Source organism: Pogona vitticeps, chromosome 4, assembly GCF_051106095.1.
Source record: "Pogona vitticeps strain Pit_001003342236 chromosome 4, PviZW2.1, whole genome shotgun sequence".
NCBI classification, from domain to species: domain Eukaryota; kingdom Metazoa; phylum Chordata; class Lepidosauria; order Squamata; family Agamidae; genus Pogona; species Pogona vitticeps.
The window spans coordinates 23,861,062-23,884,943 of record NC_135786.1 but is presented as its reverse complement, the minus strand read 5'-3'; the positions used below and the strand labels follow the sequence as shown (position 1 = coordinate 23,884,943).

The window sequence follows — 23,882 nt, the reverse complement described above, 5'->3', positions numbered from 1 at the left end:
AGGTGACATGGGTGGGGAATTAGGGGAGTGAGTCCCTATTACAACCCTGGAATTTATTTTTGACCCACTGTGGAGAGTGGAAAATGGCCCAGTGATGGCAGTGCAGTTTCCACAGAGAAAATGGGGAGACATCCAGCAGTAAATGTCCCTCTCTGCCACCAAAAAAAAAAAAAAAATCTACAGCACCTAATGTCTTTCAAGAGTCCCTTTGGGGAAGTCATAAGGATAATAAAAATTGGAACATTGATATCACAAATGTGGTTGTAATATTTTAGAATAACCTCACATCTGCTTTTTTTTTAAAGTGCTCTCTGGTTGATTGAAGATGACAGGCAAGTGGTTAGAACAGTGAATGGAAAATAAAACCTCTGAAAACTTCAAAAATCAGAAGTAAAAATCTAGGCTTAAGGATTTTGCTAAGGAAGTGATACTTTCCAAGGTATGTCTAATCACTTTTATTTTGCCAGCAGTAAGTCTAGCTAGAAATAAACAAGGCCCATTTATAGCTATATTACAAAAGAGCATCTTCAACGGTTGTGGCTTCAACCTCAAATTTATTATGAACACAAGATCCAAATGAAGTTCATTGCATGTGGTCATCTAAAGGCAGCAATCACATATGAAGTAAAATATTGTGGTATTATTTCATTCTTTTCATCTATTTGCATTTATTGTATTTCTTTTTATTGCAAGCCTCTGAAACTTCTAGAGCAGAAAGAACTATAGAAATGCTCTGAAATAAACCAGTAATAAATATTCACTGGAAATAATTTCCAAATGGAAAATGTCGGCAGCACTGCAATAAGGCCCTCAACATTTTCAACTGGCAGCTAAGATTATATGAACACTGAAGGGTAATAAATACCACTCAAATGTGTGTAGAAAGACAGATTGGGAGATATGTATAGAGAAAATTGGCAATTTAAACCATAAGATATCTGTCCCTCTCCACAAAAGAAAACAGTTTTTGTTTGGTTGAGCAGCTAATACAAAACTGTTCAATGATCAACCCTCATTAAGAGGTTCTTTAATGATAAAATTTATGGTAGATATTCTGTGCACACTAAAAGAACTGTTGCTTAATTAGATCTGGTTTTGAAAATTAATCTAGGTCCTATAAACAAAAAAGCTCCACCATTTCTATTCACTGAAGATATACCATATACACATAATGGCAAATGCAAAAGTGCTTTTCAGATTGAGAGCCATCTGTCATGTGCCTAGGTACACATCTGGCCATGAGTACAGCCAACAAGATTGTGGAAACTGCTTGCACAATTTTTAATTCAGACAGTATGCTATCACCCAGATTCTGGTCAACAATTACAAATTTATGTTATGGTAATGTGCAAATTCTTCCTCATTTCATTATTATTTTCCTAGCTAACTACCAGATTCCAAAACCATTAGAAGCCTCTTGCTAAACATACTCCTTACATAACTGGTGACATGCATTTGTTGTTGTTTAGTCATTAAGTCGTATCTGACTCTTCCTAACCCCATGGACCAAAGCATGCCAGGCTCTCCTGTCTTCCACTGCCTCCTGGATTTTCGTCAAATTCATCTTGGTAGTTTCAATGACACTGTCCAACCATCTCGTCCTCTGACGTCCCCTTCTCCTCTTGCCTTCACACTTTCCCAACATCAGGGTCTTTTCCAGGGAGTCTTCTCTTCTCATGAGATGGCCAAAGTATTGGAGCCTCAGCTTCAGGATCTGTCCTTCCAATGAGCACTCAGGGTTGATTGATATATTTGATCTCCTTGCAGTCCAGGGGACTCTCAAGAGTCTCCTTCAGCATCACTATTCAAAAACACCAATTCTTTGGTTGTCAGCCTTTTTATGGTCTAGCTCTCACTTTCATACATCGCTACTGAAAAAACCATAGATTTGACGATGCGGACCTTTGTCGGCAAGGTGGTGTCTCTGCTTTTTAAGATGTTGTCTAGGTTTGTCATCACTTTCCTCCCAAGAAGCAGAAGTCTTTTAATTTCGTGGTTGCTGTCACCATCTGCAGTGATCATGGAGCACAGGAAAGTAAAATCTGTCAATGCCTCCATATCTTCCCCTTCTATTTGCTAGGAGGTGATGGGACCAGTGGCCATGATCTTAGTTTTGATGTTGAGCTTCAGACCATTTTTTGCGCTCTCCTCTTTCACCCTCATTAAGAGGTTCTTTAATTCCTCCTCACTTTCTGCCATCAGAGTGATATCGTCTGCATATCGGACGTTGTTGATATTTCTTCCGGCAATCTTAATTCCGGTTTGGGCTTCCTCCAGTCCAGCCTTTAGCATGATGTATTCTGCATATAAGTTAAATAAGCAGGGGGATAATATACAGCCTTTTCATACTCATTTCCCAATTTTGAACCAATCAGTTGTTCCACATCCAGTTCTAACTGTTGCTTCCTGTCCCACATATAGGTTTCTCAGGAGACAGATAAGGTGGTCAGGCACTCTCATTTCTTTAAGAACTTGCCATAGTTTGCTGCAGTCAGCACACTCAAAAGCTTTTGTGTAGTCAATGAAGCAGAAATAGATATTTTTCTGGAACTCTCTGGCTTTCTCCATAATCCAGCGCATGTTAGCAATTTGGTCTCTAATTCCTGTGCCCTTTTGAAATCCAGCTCGTACTTCTGGGAGTTCTCTGTCCACATACTGCTAAAGCCTACCTTGAAGAATTTTGAAAATAACCTTGCCAGCGTGTGAAATGAGTGCAATTCTACGGTACTTGGAGCATTCTTTGGCACTGTCCTTTGGGATTGGGATGTACACTGATCTTTTCCAATCCTCTGGCCACTGCTGAGTTTTCCAAACTTGCTGGCATATTGAGTGTAGCACCTTAACAGCGTCATCTTTATTTTAAACAATTGAGCTGGAATGCCATCACCTCTACTGGCCTTGTTGTTAGCCAGGCATTCTAAGGCCCATTTGACTTCACTCTCCAGGATGTCTGGCTCAAGGTCAGCAACCACACTATCTGGGTTGTCCGGGACATCCAGATCTTTCTGATATAATTGTGTATTCTTGCCACCTCTTCTTGATACCTTCTGCTTCTGCTAGGTCCCTACCATTTGTGTCCTTTATCATGTCCATCTTTGCACAAAAGGTTCCTTTAACATCTCCAATTTTCTTGAACAGATCTCTGGTTTCTCCCTTCCTATTATTTTCCTCTATTTCTTTGCACTGTTCATTTAAGAAGGCCCTCTTGTCTCTCTTTTCTATTCTTTGGAAGTCTGCATTCAATTTTCTGTATCTTTCCCTATCTCCCTTTCATTTTGTTTCCCTTCTCTACTATTTGTAAGGCCTTGTTGGACAGTGGCTTTGCTTTCTTGCATTTCCTTTTCTTTGGGATGGTTTTTCTTGTTGCCTCCTGTACAATGTTACAAACCTCCATCCATAGTTCTTCAGGTACTCTGTACACCAAATTTAGTTCCACTAAATCTAGTTCATTCATTAGATACACCCAATTTAGTAATAAAAATTAGAGTAGTGGTGTAGAACACTGGTTCTTAACCCTGGGTTACTCAGGAGTTTTGGACTGCAACTCCCAGAAACCTTCACCACCAACTGTGCTGGCTGGGGTTTCTGGGAGTTGCAGTTCAAAAACATCTGAGTAACAAAGGTTAAGAATCACTGGTGTAGAAAATGCCTTGCCATTATGGACCCTGATCAAGAAAAATAATATTTAGATAACATCTTCTGGCAACCCAAGGTGAGCAAAGCTTTACAGGGACATATTGTTCCACAACTTCCCAGTCGCTTCCTAAGAAAGACCTAATCAACCTATCAGCATCACGTCCAGGAAGAATGCCTTCAGGAGTGGCATGATGTCAAGTGTAATAAGACTCTCACCATGTACAGTGAAAAAATATAAATACAGCAACAGTAAAATGGGTGTGAGGGCAAACAGAGCAATATCAGTCCTGTTTCATAAGGGGATATCCTCTGTACCAGTGATCTGCAACCTTGGGTAACCCAAGTGTTCTTGGACTACAGCCAGAAACCCTGGCCAGCACTACTACCCAGAAACCCTGGCCAGCACAGCACAGCTGCTGGTGAAGGCTTCTGAGAATTGCAGTCCAAGAACACTTTCATTACCCAAGTTTGGGAACCACTGCTCTATGTCTTTGCATACCAGTTGCTTGGAAACTAGATGAGAGACAACTATGACCTTTATGTTCTCTTTTCAAGCTTCTGGGTGCTCTCTCTCTCTCTTTGTTCAAGTTCAAAGAAAGGGGAATCTGTTAAATGTAAGGAACGCTACATGTGCCTTGACATTAAATGTCTCTTTGAACAAAGTTCTGTTTACTTATTCAAAAAAAGCAGAACTCCCATCACTTCTGAGTTTCACAGTCCAACCTACAGAGCCCTAAAGGTTTAATAATCATATCCAGCAACTTTTAGATCCAAGAGAGAATCATTGCCACAAGCAGGGATATTGAATCCAAGAAAGAGCAAAGAACCTAATTATCACCATTGGTTTCATGAATAACACTGTATCAGATCCACGACTTCTGTTACCTGCTCCTTATTATTACTATTCAATAAGCCAGGTTTCTTTTTCTTTTTAATAGGACTTGTTGATGAGTCTTCTGGGGAATGACCATTGGAAGAATGTGGAGGGCTTGGAAACTTCCTTTTTTGTGCTGTACGTTCAGCAGAGCCAGGATCTTAAAAAAACAACAAAAAGTTGTATCAGCTTTAAGAATCTATACCATTCTACTAATGTTCAGTAAGTTTTTAGTATTTCAATAAATGAATTCTAATGATACAGATACAATCCAATAAAGACAGATAACACATTTTGTTGACACTCAATAATAATATTTTTATTACAAAAATTATATGTTTCCTCTTGCCTACAGAAAGTATCAAGTCCTATATTCAAACAAGTTTGAAACTCAGCATCTCACTCTGTTTTTTATTGTCTACTTAACTGTCACTATCAAGCCACAAGAATCAGATAGGCCAAGAAAATATGAAAGGGAAGCAGACATATATTACAGAGGAAGTTTTAGACTGTTCCTCATATAACAATATTTTTGGTCACTTATCTTATCTCTGCTGGTTACAATAGTGAAAAACCAACAGCTTAATTTAAGTACTGAGCAAGATGAAATGACCCTATATTGCTTATAAAGCATGACGAGGAAGTAGTCTAGCAAGGGTCGTAATTCCAAAACAAAGTATGTCTGGCACTGAAATGAATGTTAAGATTGCATAATATTTGAATGTCCAGGAAAAAATGTGCCAATTATTAAACCAGTGTGGAATGCAAAACTTGTGAGACGGTGAGAGTACTCAGCAGCCCTAAATATAGCCAGACAAGTAGCTGGTCTACACTTCTAAAAATTCATCCCTACATAATCATTTCAGTTATAACACTGATTTATAAGGAAAAGCACTTATATCTTCAACACCAAACATGATAGACACGTGTGCTTAATTTTACTGTAGGCACAAGAAGAATCAATAAATAATGTGTTCATAATTTGACTGCTTGACAATGGCTTCTGCTCTTGTTGACCATGCTCATGTGACTCACTTGCCACAGGGATATTCAATTCAGATGAACTAACCAAGCATCTGATCAAAAACAGTGGTGAATAAGGAGAGAGAAATTAACTTCTAAGTAGAATTCTTACAACATTCATATGGAGCTTTTCAAGCTTTATCTAGAATCTTTTCCCAGAGGAATTTGCTTATGTACTGTTTTAAAATGTCATGGTATTATCTGCTGGAGTGTTTCTACAACATGAAGCAAATGTAAGAGGTTCACAGCAGCCTTGTTCTGCTGTCTTGGACAAAAAAATAATTCCCACTGTTCTTTTGCTACAAAACATATACATCTGCAAAAATAATCCACTAGAGGGCATGGGATAGCTTCCCTTTTTTTTTCAGTGCAATTGAAGAAACACATTTTTTAAAGTCTTACCATCTTCTGCAACCGACAGGTGACATTATTAATAAAAAGGAGAAAGAAGATTCGGAACCAATCTGGTTCTTCATAAAAGGTAGTTGACATCACAGGACAGCATCTAAAATGCCCAGAGCTAAGTGTACTTTCTGTTCTAGAACTTTTTTTCATGACTCACTTGACAAGAACTCAAAATATGTCCCAGAAAACTTACTGTGATGCATAAAATACAACCAAGATTCCCCAAATCAAACCCATGAAAAACCAGCAACCAAAAGTAGAAGGCTTTCTTTCTTAAAATATGTATGAAAGTATATTTCTACATGTTCTCCAATGTATAAAAAAATCGAGAAGGTATTTAGAAATTTATTATTTCACTGTATATTTTCTAAGCAATATTTATATAGCTCTGTAATGCTGATGCAGTATTAAAAGAGCTCTTAGGAATTGTTTCAAAATATGCAAAATATACAAGGCAATCAGCTTACTTACATTTTATCAAGTTCATTTTACTTTTCATTCATCATACTGATTTTGTAAGTAAACATGGGAATACAGATATACTACGATTTTCTCTGTGACACAGACACAGTGAAACTCAGTAAGTGACCTTGGGCCAGACACCTTTTCTCTGCCTGCCCTGCTTCACAGGGCTATTGTAAAAACCAAGTAGGGAGAAGGGGATCCATGGGTGCCAATTCCAGCTTACTGGGAGAAAGGCAGGATAGAAATGTAATAAATAAAGCTTGCAAGACCATTACATAGTATGACAATGTATATAATTAGAGGTGACTCAATCACACTTACATCCAAGTATGAACTGCTAGCAAAACATTTAAAGCAGAAACAAAATTCTCGTATCGCACTAATGACATTTGGGATTGCACTGCCATTTTTGAATTTCCAGAATAGATTAGGAGTCTAAGAAACTGAAGCACTGTAAATTCTGAGCATAAGGAAAATCTAGTCTTATTGCAGATCCTTGTGTATTGACACCAACCACATCAACCTCCATCTAGACCATTCTGCAGAATTGGTCCACTTTCTAGACACCACTGAGCAATGGGCAGGCAAACAATGGACAGGCAAGCACAACTTTATACCAAAAACCAATAGACAGCTAGTCATATTTACATGTACCCAGAACACTACAAAGTTCATTGTCTCAGCCATGTGATACAACAAGATCTGTTCAGATACAGGTTAGTTCTCAGACTGGGATCCCCAAACAACTGGGCCATACAAGTACAGTGGTGCCCTGCTTAATGATTACCCCACTTGCTGACGAATCCGCTTCACGACGATGTTTTTGTGGTCGCAATTGCGATCGCAAAACAATGTTTTAATGGCCTTTTTTTGCTTCCTAACGATCGGTTCCCTGCTTCGGGAACCGATTCTTCGCATTACGATGATCAAAACAGCTGATCGTCAGGTTTTCAAAATGGCCGCCGGCTGCTTAAAATGTTTTTAGGAGGCATTTTTCACTGCACAGGCACCTGAAAATGGCCGCCCTATGGAGGATCTTCGCTGGACGAGCAGGTATTTCGCCCATTGGAACGCACTGAACTGTTTTCAATGCATTTCAATGGGCTTTTTTATTTCGCTTAATGAGGATTTCGCTCTACAGTGATTTTGTTGGAACTGATTATCCTCGTCAAGCGAGGCACCACTGTACTAACTCAGACTAGATAACAACAAATACCACTTATTATAACCGACAGTTCCCAGATTAATCCACTCAAATGCACCATTAGTGATGCGTAGTCCATTCTGGACAATGACAGCTCTTTGGCTCTCTGGGTAGGAAGCCTATAATTCCATACAAACAGCCACCCAAACATAAAAGATTACTCACTAGTAGAGATGGGCACAAACTACCAGTTCAGTAGTTTGTGCTGGTTTGTTTGTTGGCCAAATATATGTTCAGCACTTCAAAGCCCCTCTCCTCCAGTGGGCACTCACTCAGAGCTAGAGGCTTGGCTCCCCTGCCCTGTGTCCTCTGGGCACTGCCTCTGAGTGGACATCTGCCAGAGGAGGTGGAGCTTTGAAACACCAAAAACCTGTTCAGCCACTAAACAAATCAGCAATTCATGCCCATCTCTATTCACTAGCAAAAATAGATATTGTAACAAAGACACTGACCCAGGAAGCAGAGCCTGTTGTAGACCCAGACACAAGTTTCTTTGTCCCCAAATCTACACAGAAACTATAAAAGAATGTAAAACTATAATATGCAACTGTGGTTCTTAATCTTGTGTAACCCAGGTGCTCTTGGACTGCAACTCCCAGAAATCCCAGCCAGAGGAGCTAGTGGTGAAGGCTTCTGGAAATTGTAGTTCAAGAATACCTGGTTACCTAAAGTTGGAAACCACTGATCTACAACATCAGGCATCCATACACCTCCTAATCTTTGAATGAGATACTGTATGCCATTTCTGTCATATTGATTTGGAAAATCAGCAAAACACGCCAGTTCCCCTTGATACCCTGTTTCTGAGTAACTGAGGTAGGACGATCTATCCTTGAACAAAAGATCTTCCAAAACAAGATTTCAGAAAAAGAAACTGCTTAAGAAGAATAAAACAAGAGAGATCACATTGGATATCTTATAAACAAAGATAGGAGATGTTCATCTTATAGTATAAATTAATCAGCTTGTCCATGCATGGTTATCTATATTACTGCCTTACTATGCCTCAAAATGTAATTGACTTGTGTAACTGCTAGGACGTTATTGTTAAGGGGCCCTTTGAAACTTTATAACCAGCATTCATAATAGTGTTATTATTTTCTGAATCTCACTTCATTCTGTCCCATCCCTATAAGTAGAACCAGTGGTTTGAATATGGTGTTTCCTGCATTTCAGGAAGTGGGTTATGACCATGAAAGCTCATACCAAATAAGACTTGTTAGCCTTAAGATTCTTTGTTGTTTTAAGCTCCAACTGCATTGTTTGCCAACACAGCCTGAAGTTAGATTAGTAACAGTCACTTCCCCTTTCAGAATGAACCAAATTATGTAATCTATTTCAATAATACAAGAAGACATTTTGCACACATGTGCAAATTTTTACAGACTCATAGTTATGTTCCATTAAATATTTATTATTTACATCATAGCACATTCAGTGCAAAGACTTCAGGCATGTCACAATCTCAATAAAAACATTAAAGCACCATTAAACCAACCAAATGTTAACTTCAGACACATATTCTAGAGTAGGAGCAACAAACTCAACACCACAAGGACTATCTAAGGAGAAACAAGGGGAAATTTCGAGACAACTAGGTTTATTCAATGCATGATGGGGTTAACACAACTATGACCTGCTTTTAGTCTCCATATCTTTGATGTAATGTTCAAATGGCACATATTCAGTATTATACTTTCCTCACTTTACTTGATTTACAAAGGCACTTACATTATTATTATTTTGCTACACTTATTAAACTATGTTTACTCTTTCCACAACCTCCTGGTTCAGTGCAATGAGTCATCTTGCATATATATCTAAAGGCAATGTTGAAGTAATTATTTGGCTTGCTTCTGTGAAATGGATATTGTGTTGTGTTACGTAGAGTCAAAACATGGTTCCCATTTGGGCATCGGTCTTAACCTCTGCCTTATAGATGGGACTTGTTCTTTTAGGATGGTGTCTACAATAGTTTCATAGACAGTCAAGTGTGCTTACAGGGGGAAAAATTATCGAAAACACTCCAAGTGAATAGAACAGTTCATGCCCGCAGCAAAATCTGGAAGGGCAGTAAATTTCAGCTGTGTCTCCAAGATTCTCTCCTGGCTCTGTAGGGAATGGATAACCTGCTGCATTGTTATCACACCTACAGCTGAGAGAGAAGCTGTGCAGTTTTCAGGCCTGTAGATTGTAAATCAGGGTTCAAGACATGAAAATGTAGTTGCAAAAAAATGAGCACATACAGGTCTGTTTTTGCTTCCACCATTCTTAGAGGAAGGCTGTAGTGGAACAGAAGGATCACCATTTCTGCTCCTGCTGAACAGAGGCACACAGATGCCCCTTTGACCTGCTGACAACAGATGCAAAAGGAATTATGATCTCTTATTTCTAGCACAATTCAGCACTCTGATGGCAGAGTTTAGAAACTCCAAGGGTTCCCACAGTAATGCCCTCTCCTTTGTTATAACATGAAAAATTCAGGGAAGGAGACCCAGGTCCACCTTATTAACAAGTATTGGGGATTTTGCACAAATTATACTTTCTCGTGATTTCCATCCATCAAATATGTGGCAAGTTAGGACACATAATGTTCTGCATCAATGTAAGTGATATGTGATACTGCATTATTAAAATTAATTCTTTCAGTATTCATTCTCAAGAATTTCTTTCTCTCTTTCCTCTTGCTCTCTTTATACATTGATCTAACTATACATCTACACATCTTTTACATAAACCATGTCTATTATATTCACCATTAGGGATTCTTTAGGTCTACATCCCACAATCTTACATATTTTAGATTCTGGGGACTGTAATTCCCATCAGTTAGCATGGCCAATGAGCATTTAGAAACAAATATTAATGCAGAAATGAGATGGAACAGACCTATAACTGAATATACATTAAACCAACACTGATGAAAAACAGTCTATTCAGCCTTATGTCCCATACAGTCTTCTATACATATACTAGTCTCTTCCTTTCTATTTATCATGCCTTTTCCCTTGCCACTATCCATAACACTTGCTTCTTCAGCAAAACTTTTCCCAAAGCATTGCAGCATTTCCCTTTTCCTCATACCATGCCACCCTTACTCTCCATCCAGCATTTCCCCCTCTACTTAACATCTTGTGAATCTGAACTATAAGCCCCTTGGTAACAGAATGCAGCACTTATATAGCATATTCAGTGCATGTATGTACTTATTAACATATTAAAGTTAGTCATTTATTTAGTTGATCTCTCTCATTATTCTCCCCCAAAACTGAGATTCACACTAGCTTATAATATAATTTAAAAGGAAATATAACTTTTATATATATTTATATAATAAACATGAAAATACAATTAATTCAGTTACCATAATAAAACAGAATGCAGCTAAATAACAGTTTAAAATATATGTTAAGAAATAGTAGTTTCAATTAACAACAGAAAAGTCCAGCACACGCTTTAAAGCTCCTGTCCCTACCAGACAGACCACTGTGAAGGCTTCAGGAAATAAGGTTTTCACATGTCATAGGAAGTTCAGGGTGCTGGTGAACCTAGCTTCCTTTGGCAAGGAGGTCCAGTCTCAGAACCCACCCAAAAATTCAAATTTTAGTATCAGGAATGGGCCATCCACACAACTTTTGGCCAGTTAATTCTGCAAAAAGCAGTCCAGGAAACTAGTCTCAGCACAAATGTTCTTCTAAAAACAAAAATATGGACAATCAGATATGAGCATCCAAGAGGATATGAACTAGATCCCAGGAAGCGTATTATAGGCAACTGTACCTTCTCTTACTGTGAATATCAAGAAGGTAACATGCAAGTACTGAACAGTTTATTCCTGGTAAGTCCTCTTCAGTCTCTTTTACCTTATCTGTTAATTTCCTGTTTGCCATATCCATTGTGTTTCTAATGTGTTTTCAGAACAGGGTTCATGTTTTTTTTTTTCATTATGTAAAATAATGGCCTAAATAAACAACAGAAATGAGAGGCAAGTCTCTTTGTAGTGCCACTGCTCATTTATCCAAATCCATCATCTGTGACCTTGGATTCCACCTAAACAATCTGCTTGTAGCAGAGTGTAAGCAACCCCCTCCTAACACTTCAGCATTATCTTTTCTTGCACAAAAATTATGAGTAACTCAGAAAATGGAAATTCAAAAGAAATACATTTTACAGATATTTTGCACATTCTACTTTCTTATTCTGACTATAATCTGTTAAAGTCATCACTCAAAATTTGTTGTTTTGGAACTACTTAAACCTCAGAAGATTGCCATTTTAACCAGGGTGCATTGCCAACAAAAAGCTGTATGGTGCAACATATTGGCCAATAGTGTAAGCCACAAAATTTCTAGTTTAAATCTCCTTGGCTATAAACCCATTGTGTGTTTCCAAGTGAGCCCCAGGATCCCATCTGACAAAGAAGGTAATTCTAGTCTACTTTCAGAGCTGTTGTAAAGAACACTTTAATCTTTTAGATAGTGGGGTTTTAGATGCCCCTTCTCTCATTTTTTAAAGTACTGAATTAAAACAATAGCTTCTCTATGATGCAAGCTCAGTTTTTAAATTATGAAAAAATTCTACTTTCCTGTGCAAAGGATGAACAAAACACTGACTTCTAAAGGATTAAAAACAAAGCAGTTTATTTTTGGCAGTGTCAGTCATATAGTCATGATCTCTGGGGCCATAAAGGAGAGAGTGACAGGGCTAACCAGAGAACTAAGAGGAATACCAGATGGATGTTTTTTCTCCTCTACCAGAAAGGAACAGAAAATCTATTAATAGACTCAGTTTACCATTCAGTTTCTGTCTCTTATTATTTATCATCATTATCACCATCATTACCACCCCTGCCAACCACCACCACAGAACTATTAGTGTAACTAGTGCTTTACAGACTAACAATACCTTACAAAACACAGGTTCCTCTCTGATTAATTCACATTCCAGATTTAGAATTGGGGTGGGGGGTGGGGGTGGGGAAGATGACAGAATGGAGAAAGGTAGAAGGGCAAAGGTTACACATGAGCAATAACAGAAAAGGGCCCTTGGGCTTTGTTTCGATTACAAATGAAAGGCTTCATGAAAGAACTCAGGTTTTACATCAGATATGCAACACTAAATAAAGGTTCTGGAAGATCTAGCTAAGAATCATGAATGGACAATATATACCTTGAAATGCTATTGCTTAGTGTGTAGTATGTCACAATTTGAATAGGGCCATGAATCAGTGGAGATTTGATGAGGTAACTCCTCTGTAAGTTCCACCGATTCAAATGCACCTACTATAGTTGTGATTTACTACACAGGACTAGTGAACATCATCTCTTGTGATATGAGAGCAAAAATATGGATGGGGGAGACATTACAGAACTTGAAAGGGCAAGAAAAAATCATCTTCAAAGCATCTGCAAAGGAATGAGAAACCAATAAAAGATCTGGCCTGAAGACCTAGATTGGAATATGATTTTGGCATGGGTCTCAGATGGAAGGACATTTTAGACACAAAGAGAAGGCTACAACTGTTAGGGCAGGTTAGTTTCTCAATGATTCTTTCTTTCTCAAGCCTCCCATGCAGCCTAGCAGGATATGATCAGAACTTTAGATGAGGAGACAAGAGAAGAAGAGCAGGATTTGAGGTAGTGAAGGAAGTAACATCATCACAGAATCATAGAAAATGGAGTTGGAACGGGCCTGCCCAACATACTGCCCATGAGAATAGACATGTGAAGCAAAGATAAAACTGTCTTAGGATGTGTGGAAACTTTATTAATATTTCTTGTTCTCTTAGACAGAGTGGCCTAATAAAATTGTATAACCAAATTAACAGCAATCAAAAGAAAGGAACTTGTGGAAAAATTACACCATAGTCCTCACAGAAGTGCAGGCGTAAGCTCAAATAGCTGCTAAAAGATCCTAGGAAATACACTTCATATTTTCACATAGGCAAAAGCTGAAACAATGGCACTACATTGCCTCTTATGACCTGAGTGACACAGATATTGTAGTTAATTAATAAGGGCACTCACCTTTGGATCGAGTGGAGATATCCATCCCTTCCACCACCTCCTGCTCTGCCTTTATTTCTTCTTCAGCCAAGCTATGAGAATAAACACATATTTACAAAATTATGTTCACATGGCAATTTACAGATTGCAGCAGCCCCTTATCATATTTTCTTGTGCTGTTGTAAGTGGCAGCGTTAACCATTTGCAATACATTCCACATGAACACCAACTATACACCAATCTCTAATTTCACCTCCAACCTTTCTAAGTTCTGTCCAATGGTAATACCAAGTTTTTGGAGAGAGGGACAGATTTATGAGATGAATTAAGATATGAAGTTACTTCATCTCTACACAACCTGTTGCTTGTATTCTGAAACATTTAGTTCTGAGAGGTGGTGAAGTTTTTTTTAAGAAACACTGAAGGTACAGTTTGACACCACGGAGCATTAATACTCTTCTCTGCGATCTTGAGCTTGCCAATGTGCAAGATGGAAATCACTTTGCTAAAGCAAATGAGGCTCACACAATGAGGTAATGCATACTTCCTGGCATAAGCTCAGAAAGAGTCTAGCTGTCTGTGCAATGGACCACTGTGTGAGCAAAACAGAGTTTTTCAAATTACTGGCTAAACAATTTAGACTGGATCTAAGATTTTGGGTGCAGCAGGCCTGTAGACTGTAGGGTAAACTGCCTACAAACCTGTTCACTAGTATAAATAAAGTTTGCCACTTTTAACACACAAGATTTAGTAGAAAGCAGGGAAGACATAGGAACTGCTGTATGGCTTAATTAAAGATGTATGTATGGCTTAATAAAAGTACTACTCATTCATCAAAGAGTGGGGTTCGCAGCTTGGGGATCCATCTAGACCCGGCGCTCACAATGGAAACGCAGGTGGCGTCGATGGTCCATACCACCTTTTTTCATCTTTGGCAGTTAGCCCAGCTGCGACCCTATCTCAATATGGGGGTGCTCACTACCCTGGTACATGAGCTTGTAATCTCAAGATTAGACCACTGTAATGCACTCTGTGTGGGGCTGCCTTTGAAGTTGATGCGGAAACTCCAAGTGGTGCAGAATGCGGCAGCCAGACTCCTTAGTGGAGTGAGAAAATACCATCATATTTCTCCTATTCTGGCCACATTGCACTGGCTGCCCATTCGGTTCTGCATTGACTTCAAAGTCTTAATACTTACCTATAAAGCCCTAAACGTTTTAGGGCCTCGATATTTGGTGGAACGTCTACTCCCACCAATATCTACCCATATCACCTAAGCGAATCAGGAGGTGAGGCTGAGGGGCTTGTCGCCGAGGGAGGCCCGGAAGGAAAAAACAAGAAACCAGGCCTTCTTGGCGGTAGCTCCTCGCCTCTGGAACAATCTTCCTCCGGAGATGCGTGCAGCCCCTTCGCTGGGTATCATTAAAAACATGGATGTTCACGCAGGCCTTCCCTCCAGTTAATATTTGCTTTTTTCTTCTTTATTTATTTTTTACTTTCTTTTTTCCATCTTGAAGAATCTGTTAGATGATGTAATAATTTTCTGTTATATTTATATGTCGTTTTATGTATGTATTTGGAAGCCACCTAGAGTGGTCGTAGATAGGCGGGATTTAAAATAAATAAATGTCTGTGGAACTCCTTGCCACAGGATGTGGTGATGACATCTGGCCTACATGCCTTTAAAAGGGGACTGGACATATTTCTGGAGGAAAACTCCATCACAGTTTACACAAGCCATGGTGGGGATGTCTAATCCCCAGGCTTCAAAGGAAGGTACTTCAAAATGTCAGATGCAGGGGAGGGGCATCAGGAGACAGGTATTGTATCTAGTTTTCTCATGTGCTCCCAGAGGCATCTGGTGGGGCCACTGTGAGATACAGGAAGCTGGATTAGATGGGCCCTTGGCCTGATCCAGCAGGACTCTTATGTTCTTATGTGTTTCTCAAAGTTTGGGCATTATAAAACCAGATTGTGAACACAACTTCAGATAAAAGTACTACTCATTCATCAAGATAGAACTGTTTTGGCAAATCCCAAACACATGGGATTAAATTTTGTGGGGGAACGCTTCTCCCCAAAGTTGCTAAACTGTTGGCTGATTCTTCAGTGTAGAGCAAACTCTCCTGGATGATGTCATAGCTGCTTCTGAGAGGAGGAGCTACAAACCATTCATCCTCTTTCTCATAGTGATAGGGAGCTAACTTCAAAGCCTTTCTTTGGGCCAATGCTAATAGCATTATGTAACCATTGTCCTATCTGAACTCTGTCAACTATCTGTATACTGTCAACTATCTGTGAGCTTGTAAGGTTAATAAAAGAGAATCCTCCTGGAGGCATAAAAAGGTCTTTTTCTTCTAGTTGCCCATCAGGAGCACTGCTGGCAGACAGCCTTGTGTGTGTGTGTGCGGCTGACTTCTAAAACTTCTCTAACTTTTTGCTATCCTAATTATCAGGCTATGAAACACTGGAAAAATATTCCAACCTAACCACTGAGAGCATAATAAACCCTTGATTAACTCTTGTATTTGGTAAGCCAAGTTATACTGTCTATGATTCCTGAGTTCCTATTTTTAACTGGCATGGCTAGTGACTATCAATAGATTTATCTTCCAGGAATTTAATGGCCTCTCCCCACTCCTCACCCTGGCTCCAATTCTCTCCACAATGTTATCAATTTTGCAAACCTCTAGTCTGCCCCTATTTCCCCCACCATTCACTTTAAGCTGCCCTCACAAGAAAAACTCTTATTTGCAAGATCCTTATATACCTTCTTAAGTGGAGACAGGCCTACTTGATTTTTTAGAAAATTGAAACATTTGAGTCTAAATACGGGCATCACTTTTATTTATGTATTTGCAATAATGATAATATTTTCAATTTTATTTTCAGCTGCTTTCAAAACATGTTTCAGAGCTCAAAGAAACAAATAATATACCATAGATAACATGCATTGTTTTGGAGAAGCACAGATAACATTTCATGCATCTGATAGACCACAAAAGCATTACTCTACCAATCGTTTTGGTAAGCATTCACTACTGCCCCATGCTTTGTACAGAGTCTAAAATTATTCTGGACATTAATAAATTTCCCCTAATGGCTGGATTGCTCAATGAGTTAGATGTCTGGCTGCAGGGTCAGAGGCTGGGAGTTCAGTTCCCCACTGTGCAGCCAAGTAGAGTCAGCCTGGGTGGCCTTAGGCAAACTGCACAGTCTCAGGCTAACCCCACAATGGTGAACTACTTCTGCTTATTCTCTACCTAGAAGATTCTAAAAAGGAGTTGCCATAAATCAGAATTGAGCTGACAGCACATAATTATTAATTGTTGCTGCTTTGCTATGTTGCTGTTGTTGTTCAAAAATACCAGGCACAGTGAATTAAAATTATAAAAACATCGAATGGCATTATATAACAGATACAAGTTCTAACCAAAAACCAAAGTATTCATCAAATATCTATGCAGTATGTATGCTGTTCCTAATATTGCATTTTGTACCTGTTCCCCAGACCCACACTTCAGAAGTTCTTTTGGAAAATCTTATATTTGTTTTCAGTTTTACTGTCTGTGAAGGTTCGCCTAGAATCTCCTTCTTTCCAAATAAAGCAGGAGTCACTTGTAGGTGTAAACCATAATTTGGATGTATTGAATCGTTTAACCTTAACTCTTCATTCAAAGTGGCCGCTCAGAGTGGTATAGATTTATCAGATGGCGGGATATAAATAAAATAAAATAAAATAAAATAAATAAATGAATAAATAAATAAAATTACTATGCAACATCTCTCTTGCCGCCAACAGGCGATGCAAGGACAACCATACATCTGTCTCAAATGGGTTTAAGGATTTGTTCTCCCAAGGTCCCTATAAAAAGGGGTCCACGTCTTCATAAAGGAGTTCCTTTTCTTCAGTTCCTAATAATGGGAAAGTCTCATCTCGGGTCTCACCCCAGAGGGATCCTCTCTCTCACACACACAGGGGTGCCGGGGTCCTGGAGGTATTGCTTCCTCCGGGCTTCCTCCAAACGCCATGCCAGACGCTCTTGTCTTTAATGGGATACAGTCTCCTTCTCCTCCCTAAGGCATTGCCGCCACTCGCGAGCCTCCAACTCACCCCAATATGATGGTATTTGGGGTAATCCTTGTCTCCGGTGGTAATCTGCCTCCTCTCCGGGTACTCACTTTCTCCCTCTTGCCTGTCCAGAGATCCTCTACCCAGATGAGTTCCCAACCCCCTGGTATTGGGTCTTCTTCCCTTTTTATTTCCCCCATTCCCACCTCTACCATGGACCACCCCTTTTCTTCTTTTCCCACCCACTCTCGCTCAGTCTGTGTAGCAACAGTTACTTTCAATAATCCCTCTTCCAGTTCACGGGTGTCAATTCCCCGTTGGACAATCTTTCTGGGTGATGGAGGTGGGCTAGTCTGAATCTCCTGATTAATCCTTTTTTTTTTCATTTTTTAAATATATATACGCATATCCATACACATACATAGACATATATACACACACGTATGCCTAAATCTCTATCTACAAACAATACATACTGTAAAGCTTAGCCTACAAGCCTTTTGTATAATAACACATTTCTTACAACAGTGTCTTCTCCTCATTATTCGTTTTGGTTACTTATTTTCTATTTATTACAAAGTTTTTGTTTTCCACCATTCATACAACATGTTCCAGCTTTCATAGTAGGTTGATTTTTCTTGCCCTTTTAGTCTCTTTGTAAGTCTATCAATTTCTGCACACTCTAGTATTTTTTTGATAAACAATTCGTCTTTTGGTGGGTCTCCCTCTTTCCATACTTGTGCCCATGCTAATCTAGCAGCTGTAAGGACATGTGATATTAAGTAATAACTTTGCTTATTTATATTATTTGGTATTAGTCCCAATAAAAAAGTTTCTGGTTTAAATTGTATTTCTTGCTTAATTTGTTTAATCCATGTATACAGCTTGACCCAATATTTCTTTGCAATATCACATGTCCATCATGTGTGGTAATAGGTTCCTTCTTGGTTTTTACATTTCCAGCACTTATTCGAAATATTAGCAGAAATTTTTGCAAGTCTGGATGGAGGGAGATGCCATCTATAAAACATTTTATACTGATTTTCCTTATAAGACATTGCTAATGTTAATTTAAATTTTTTAGTCTACATTTGTTGCCATTTCTCAAGTTCTATACTATATCCAAAATATTTTGGCCATTTTACCATTGTCTCCTTAACCTCCTCATCTTGGGTGTCCCATTGCAATAAGAACAGAAACAACGAGAGTGTCTATGCTCTTGTCTCGGGTCTCACAGTCTCCTGAATAACTTTGAGTCATTTGCAAACTTGCCTATACTATTTTTCATTGTGGACTAGCTCATTAATAGATAAATTTAATTAAATCTGGCTGGATAGCTCAGTGGCTTAGGTATCTGGCTATGTAGTTAGAGGCTGGGAGTTCAATTCTTCACTGTGCCTCCTGGGAGAAGAACCAGCCTATGTGGCCTTGGGCAAGCTGCACAGTTCCAGGATGCCTACAAAAGAAGAGAATAGTAAACCACTTCTTGGCACTCTTTACCTTGGAAATGCTGACGGCACATATTTATTATTATTAAATTATACCAGTCCTTGGGAAAGCCCACCATTCCTCTCTAGAGTAACTTGTTTTTTGAGGACCAACTACAACTTAGGAGCCATATGATACCATAATCTTCTAGCCTTTCGGAGCCATGAAGTACATTGTATGTCTTCAGCCAGTTTCTATTCCTATGCAAATAATCCTAAAAGATCAGTGAAGGTTTTCTTTACATTCATTACAGAAATGCACAGTATATTATTTCTGCCCGAGCATAATGCCATTTTGTCAAAAAGTATGTGTATGCTGACTGAGAACTGCAATCCAGCAACATATGCAAGGTCACAAGCTGTCCATCTTTAACATGACATAACTGTTTTATTCCATTCTGAACAAGGTTCTCTCTAAGTTTCTGCCAGTGCTGGGGGGGGCACCCCACTCATACAAGGTTCCAACCATGACTGGAAACAAATCTGTGGCAACACTGGCTGCAGGTGCACAGCTCTGATGCAGTGTTGCACAGTCTCATACACCCACACAGCTTGCAGGGAACACTGATTCTGAACTATCAAAACTCAGGACCTTCATCCTAAGCTGTTCACAGTTTCACATATATCCGATATATATCCAAGATGGTGGTTGGATACAGGAAAAAGAAAATGGGACGGGGAAATCTGTAGGATACAGGAGAAGGAATTTGCACATATGAAAATGTTGCTGCTTCAAGCCAGAACTCTAGAATCTAACCTGCTTCCTCCAAATCTCTCATCTCACAATGAACTATATGTTAGGCAGATATTTGATTACTACTTTCAATTGTGAATGCAGATGAAATGTGCATTTGTGAAGGCTCAGGTTTTCATTCATTCTTCTAGTGATTACAGGAGTCAATTTATATAAAACTAATACACAGGGAACAAGCTTCCACTCTAGTTTTCAATTATAACATACACAGTTTACTTTTCTCAGCTTCCAATGTGTTAAAGATTTTAAAATAAAGGCTCTAATCTGAAACTCTCACATGAATGCCTCTGAATTTATGAAGACTCAGCTGTATGGCAAACATGGTTTCATAAATACAAAGCAACCTTCCTGATTATAATTCAATGTGGCGTAGTGTTAGGTGGTGGTTCTGATTTGGGCAGAGGAACATGCATAGACTATGGGTTTTAGTCTGAACTTTATGGGAGCTAAACATGGCACTGACCTCCATCTCCAAAAATAGGTTCAGCACCTTGGATAGTTCCTGTAAAGTTCAAAATGAAATATGGAGCAGAATTACTGGGATATATCACCTGTCCCTGTTGGGTTGTTTTTTTATGAGATGCAGCCATCTTTAAAAAAAACAACAGATAACGTTTTGAAAGGTGATCACCTAAGTTAAGTTCTTAAGGATTTCATAAATTCAGAGGCATTAATGCTACCTCATTTTGTATTGCTAAGGCTACTGCAATACACACAGTGATTGACTCATGCACTGGTGCTAATGTGAGATAAAGTTGACATAAAATGTAATAAAGTAAATAAACAAACTTCAGTATCTATATACAGGTGAAAATTCTAGGAAAAACTTTTTATATAAAATGGCAGATGACACACACCCCATCAAGCTACTTAAACATGAGTTTGTCATCTTACCAACAACTTTATAATAAATCAAATAGAATATTTCCCAATCTTTGCAATATCTTTTCTTTGCTTTCTCTCCCATCTCATCCCTTTTTAAAATGAGAAAAAAACAGTATATACCATAGAAATCAAGTATTCATCCAGTCCATTTTAGTAATCTGATGTCTGCTTCTTCTGAAAGTGCATCAAGTGCATTTCTATCAGAAATAATAGTCACATGCTCTCAAAGTTTCTAACTCTACAAAAACATTTATCTTACTTATTCTGAGAATGAATTATTTCCTTGAGGAAAAAAGGATAAACATCTTTGCCAAATAACTAACTCATTAGAATTATATTATCTACTGAGAAGGCTCAGCAACATACTCCATGCTGTCCTAAATGTTTAAAACAAAACTACTTCACAAGTAATTTTTAACTTGCATGACAAAGATTTGCAAATGGAGGCTTCTTCCACTTTTATTTTAACAGGAGAGGTGGGAAATGAGAGGTTTTTTTTACAAAGGTTACAAGTGAGTACTAATTTATTTACTGATCTGTGCTATTTCTCATGAATTAAAATATCATATTTTTCATTAGTCCCCACACTGAGCTGTGCTTACTTTAAAAAGCTTTTTCTTTTATAAAAATAAGGTGCTATGTATTCTACAGAGAAGACCATTCTTTTACTGTGACCTTAATATAAAAATGTAGAAACATCTACACATCCATTTAATGTAGACTAACTACAGAGAGTAATCAAAAGTTGCAGATGAACTGCTGCACCTTGACATTTAACTGGAAAAATTGATATGGAAAACTACTTAGAAAATATTGTTCACATATATATTATTCTCCATTATGGAAATTACAGCAACTTAAATCTCAAGAGCCTTATATCTAGGAAGCTAATTTTCTTCAAATTAAAAACAATATTTAACATCATAAGCAATAGAATCCATTTCCCCCTTCAAATTAATTACTGCTGCTCCTAGACTTTGAATAACAAGCAATAAAATGTCCAAAACTGAATTTAATAATAATTTTTTTAAAATGGAGATAGTATTTTGCATGCCATAACTGAATAAACAGCATCTGTGTATAAGCACTCACCTATAACAGTCTCTTACTCATCGGTAGCTATGCTATTTATGCAGGATTCTTAAAATGGCGTCTGGTAGCACTGCATTGCCTCATTCCTCTACTGTAGCTAAAATGGTAGCAATTTATTCAATAACAATGTCCCTTGTTTAAATAGCAGTATTATATTTGAAGCAATCATCTAAGTAGCAGGAAAATGGGAAAAGATGACACACTAATACCCAACATCCTAACATTTAACTAAAATGCACCAGACAGTTAGCTTTGTAAAGTGACAGGTTACTAAGAAAATCCTTCCATTTTAGATGCTGTCTTCAGCTTGAATATACAAGGAATGGTCCTGTCCCTTCAAATATCCTGCAAAAACGTAATGGGCATCAAGATTAAATAAAAATATCAAAGCTGATTATATGTAGAAGCCAATTTTAAGAGCAAAAGCCTTAAAAACAAAAGAAAAATGTTCATTTGAATGTACTTTTTGATAGAAGGCTTGAGAAAATTGCAAAAATGTTCCTAAGCAAGCAACTGTATTAAGAGTAATGGAGCATAAACAGGATCCATATTATTCTAGAGCTCAGTCTTCAGGGAGGATGCCCTGCAGATGAGAATGGATTTCATAGCACCTACCTGCATGTCTCAATATGGAATCGTAGTTGAGGAAAATAGTCTACTTTATAATCAACACTAGGTTACTGCTGCCAGGACACAGCTTTTTCTCATGCTTTAAATCATTCAACAGATGCAAAATGCCATGGGCTCTGGCAATACATTGTTATCACTAAAGAGGAAAACAAGTTTAACTGCAGTGAAGTGTGTCAAATTCATTTCATATTTTGCAATTACTGTGAAACAGATAAAAAACCTCATGGCCCTTAGTTTTCAACCTGATGGCCTACTGAACACCAACCCGATGGCCCAACGAACATATCTTGCACTGCCTTGTGGAAAATGTGGCCTGAGCATATTTCCCAGAATGCCATCCAGTTTCTTTAACTTGATACTCTTGGCTCAAAGAGAATCTAGAGCATAGCTGTCATTGAACCTTGTCACTGCTGAACTTGACAACCCAGGAGCAACTGTCTTGGGGTGACTGAGACATTATTCTTTGTCTGGTATATAGCATACATGACCATCTTACCATATCAGGGAGGAGCAAAATGGCATTCCATAGTAGAGAGACGACCAAAAAACAAAACAAAAACTAAAACAACAAAAAAAATCTCCCCCCCCCCCCCTGCCAAGCAGAACCTGTTAATTAAAATTCTGGGGGAAGTTTACAATAAAAGAGAACAAATAAATACAAGATGAAGGTCAAATGCACTGGTGTTAAATTAACAAACAATTTTTTTTCAGAAAAGAAGCATGGCGCCATTTTATGTGCAGTTCCACTGGTATGGAGGGAGGGGAAAGGACATTTGTTTAGGACACCTACCATTACCATTTTCATGAACATTCCTGAATGCTGTCAATAAGCTGCAAAAACTTCAGTCATTTTTACCGATTTTTATTTAGTTCCCAAACAAAACAGCTTGAATACTCAGTCTGAAACTGCGGGCTTCTTTTTCTTTATCTGTTTTTTTGAGCTCAAAATTTCCATTCTGTTTAATAAAGAAGAAACTTTCTTTCTTTTTCTAAGTCTGCAGAGTTAATTACAAAAGTAACCAAATTATGATCTAAACCAGTGGTTCTTAACCTTTGTTACTCAGATGCTTTTGAACTGCAACTCCCAGAAACCCGTCAGCACAGCAGGTGGTGAAGCCTTCTGGGAGTTGCAGTCCAAAACTCCTGAGTAACCCAAGGTTAAGAACCAGTGATCTAAATAATACTTAAGTATATTCATCTTGGCCAATCTTAAATAACTATCTAATTGTCAAACAAAGAAAAATGACACCATAAGTCTTCTTTATGACAAAATGGTTGCTTTTTGTCAGAAAAACACTTCTCAGAAAGGTTTAAGATAAACCACATTTAATATGAAAATCTACAAAGCTA

General features: G+C 38.3%; 1 protein-coding gene across 28 annotated transcripts in view; it reads right to left on the bottom strand.

Annotated features, from left to right (window-relative positions):
- ZMYND8 (zinc finger MYND-type containing 8) overlaps positions 1 to 23,882 on the bottom strand; it is a 102,364-nt gene that overhangs the window by 51,114 nt on the left and 27,368 nt on the right. For 22 of the 28 annotated variants that reach the window (XR_013544785.1, XM_020779443.3, XM_078392679.1 and 19 more), the window contains 2 exons: positions 13,634 to 13,704; positions 4,522 to 4,670 (listed from right to left, as the gene is read on the bottom strand). Coding sequence is in view for 27 of the 28 variants with exons in the window: in XM_020779443.3 (XP_020635102.3) it covers positions 4,522 to 4,670; positions 13,634 to 13,704 (220 nt within the window). In the remaining variant the exon portion in view is untranslated. Of the gene's footprint in view, positions 1 to 4,521; positions 4,671 to 13,633; positions 13,705 to 20,930; positions 20,985 to 21,902; positions 23,108 to 23,882 lie in introns of those variants that run through there. The other 6 variants (XM_072996898.2, XM_078392683.1, XM_078392673.1 and 3 more) reach the window with 6 other exon arrangements.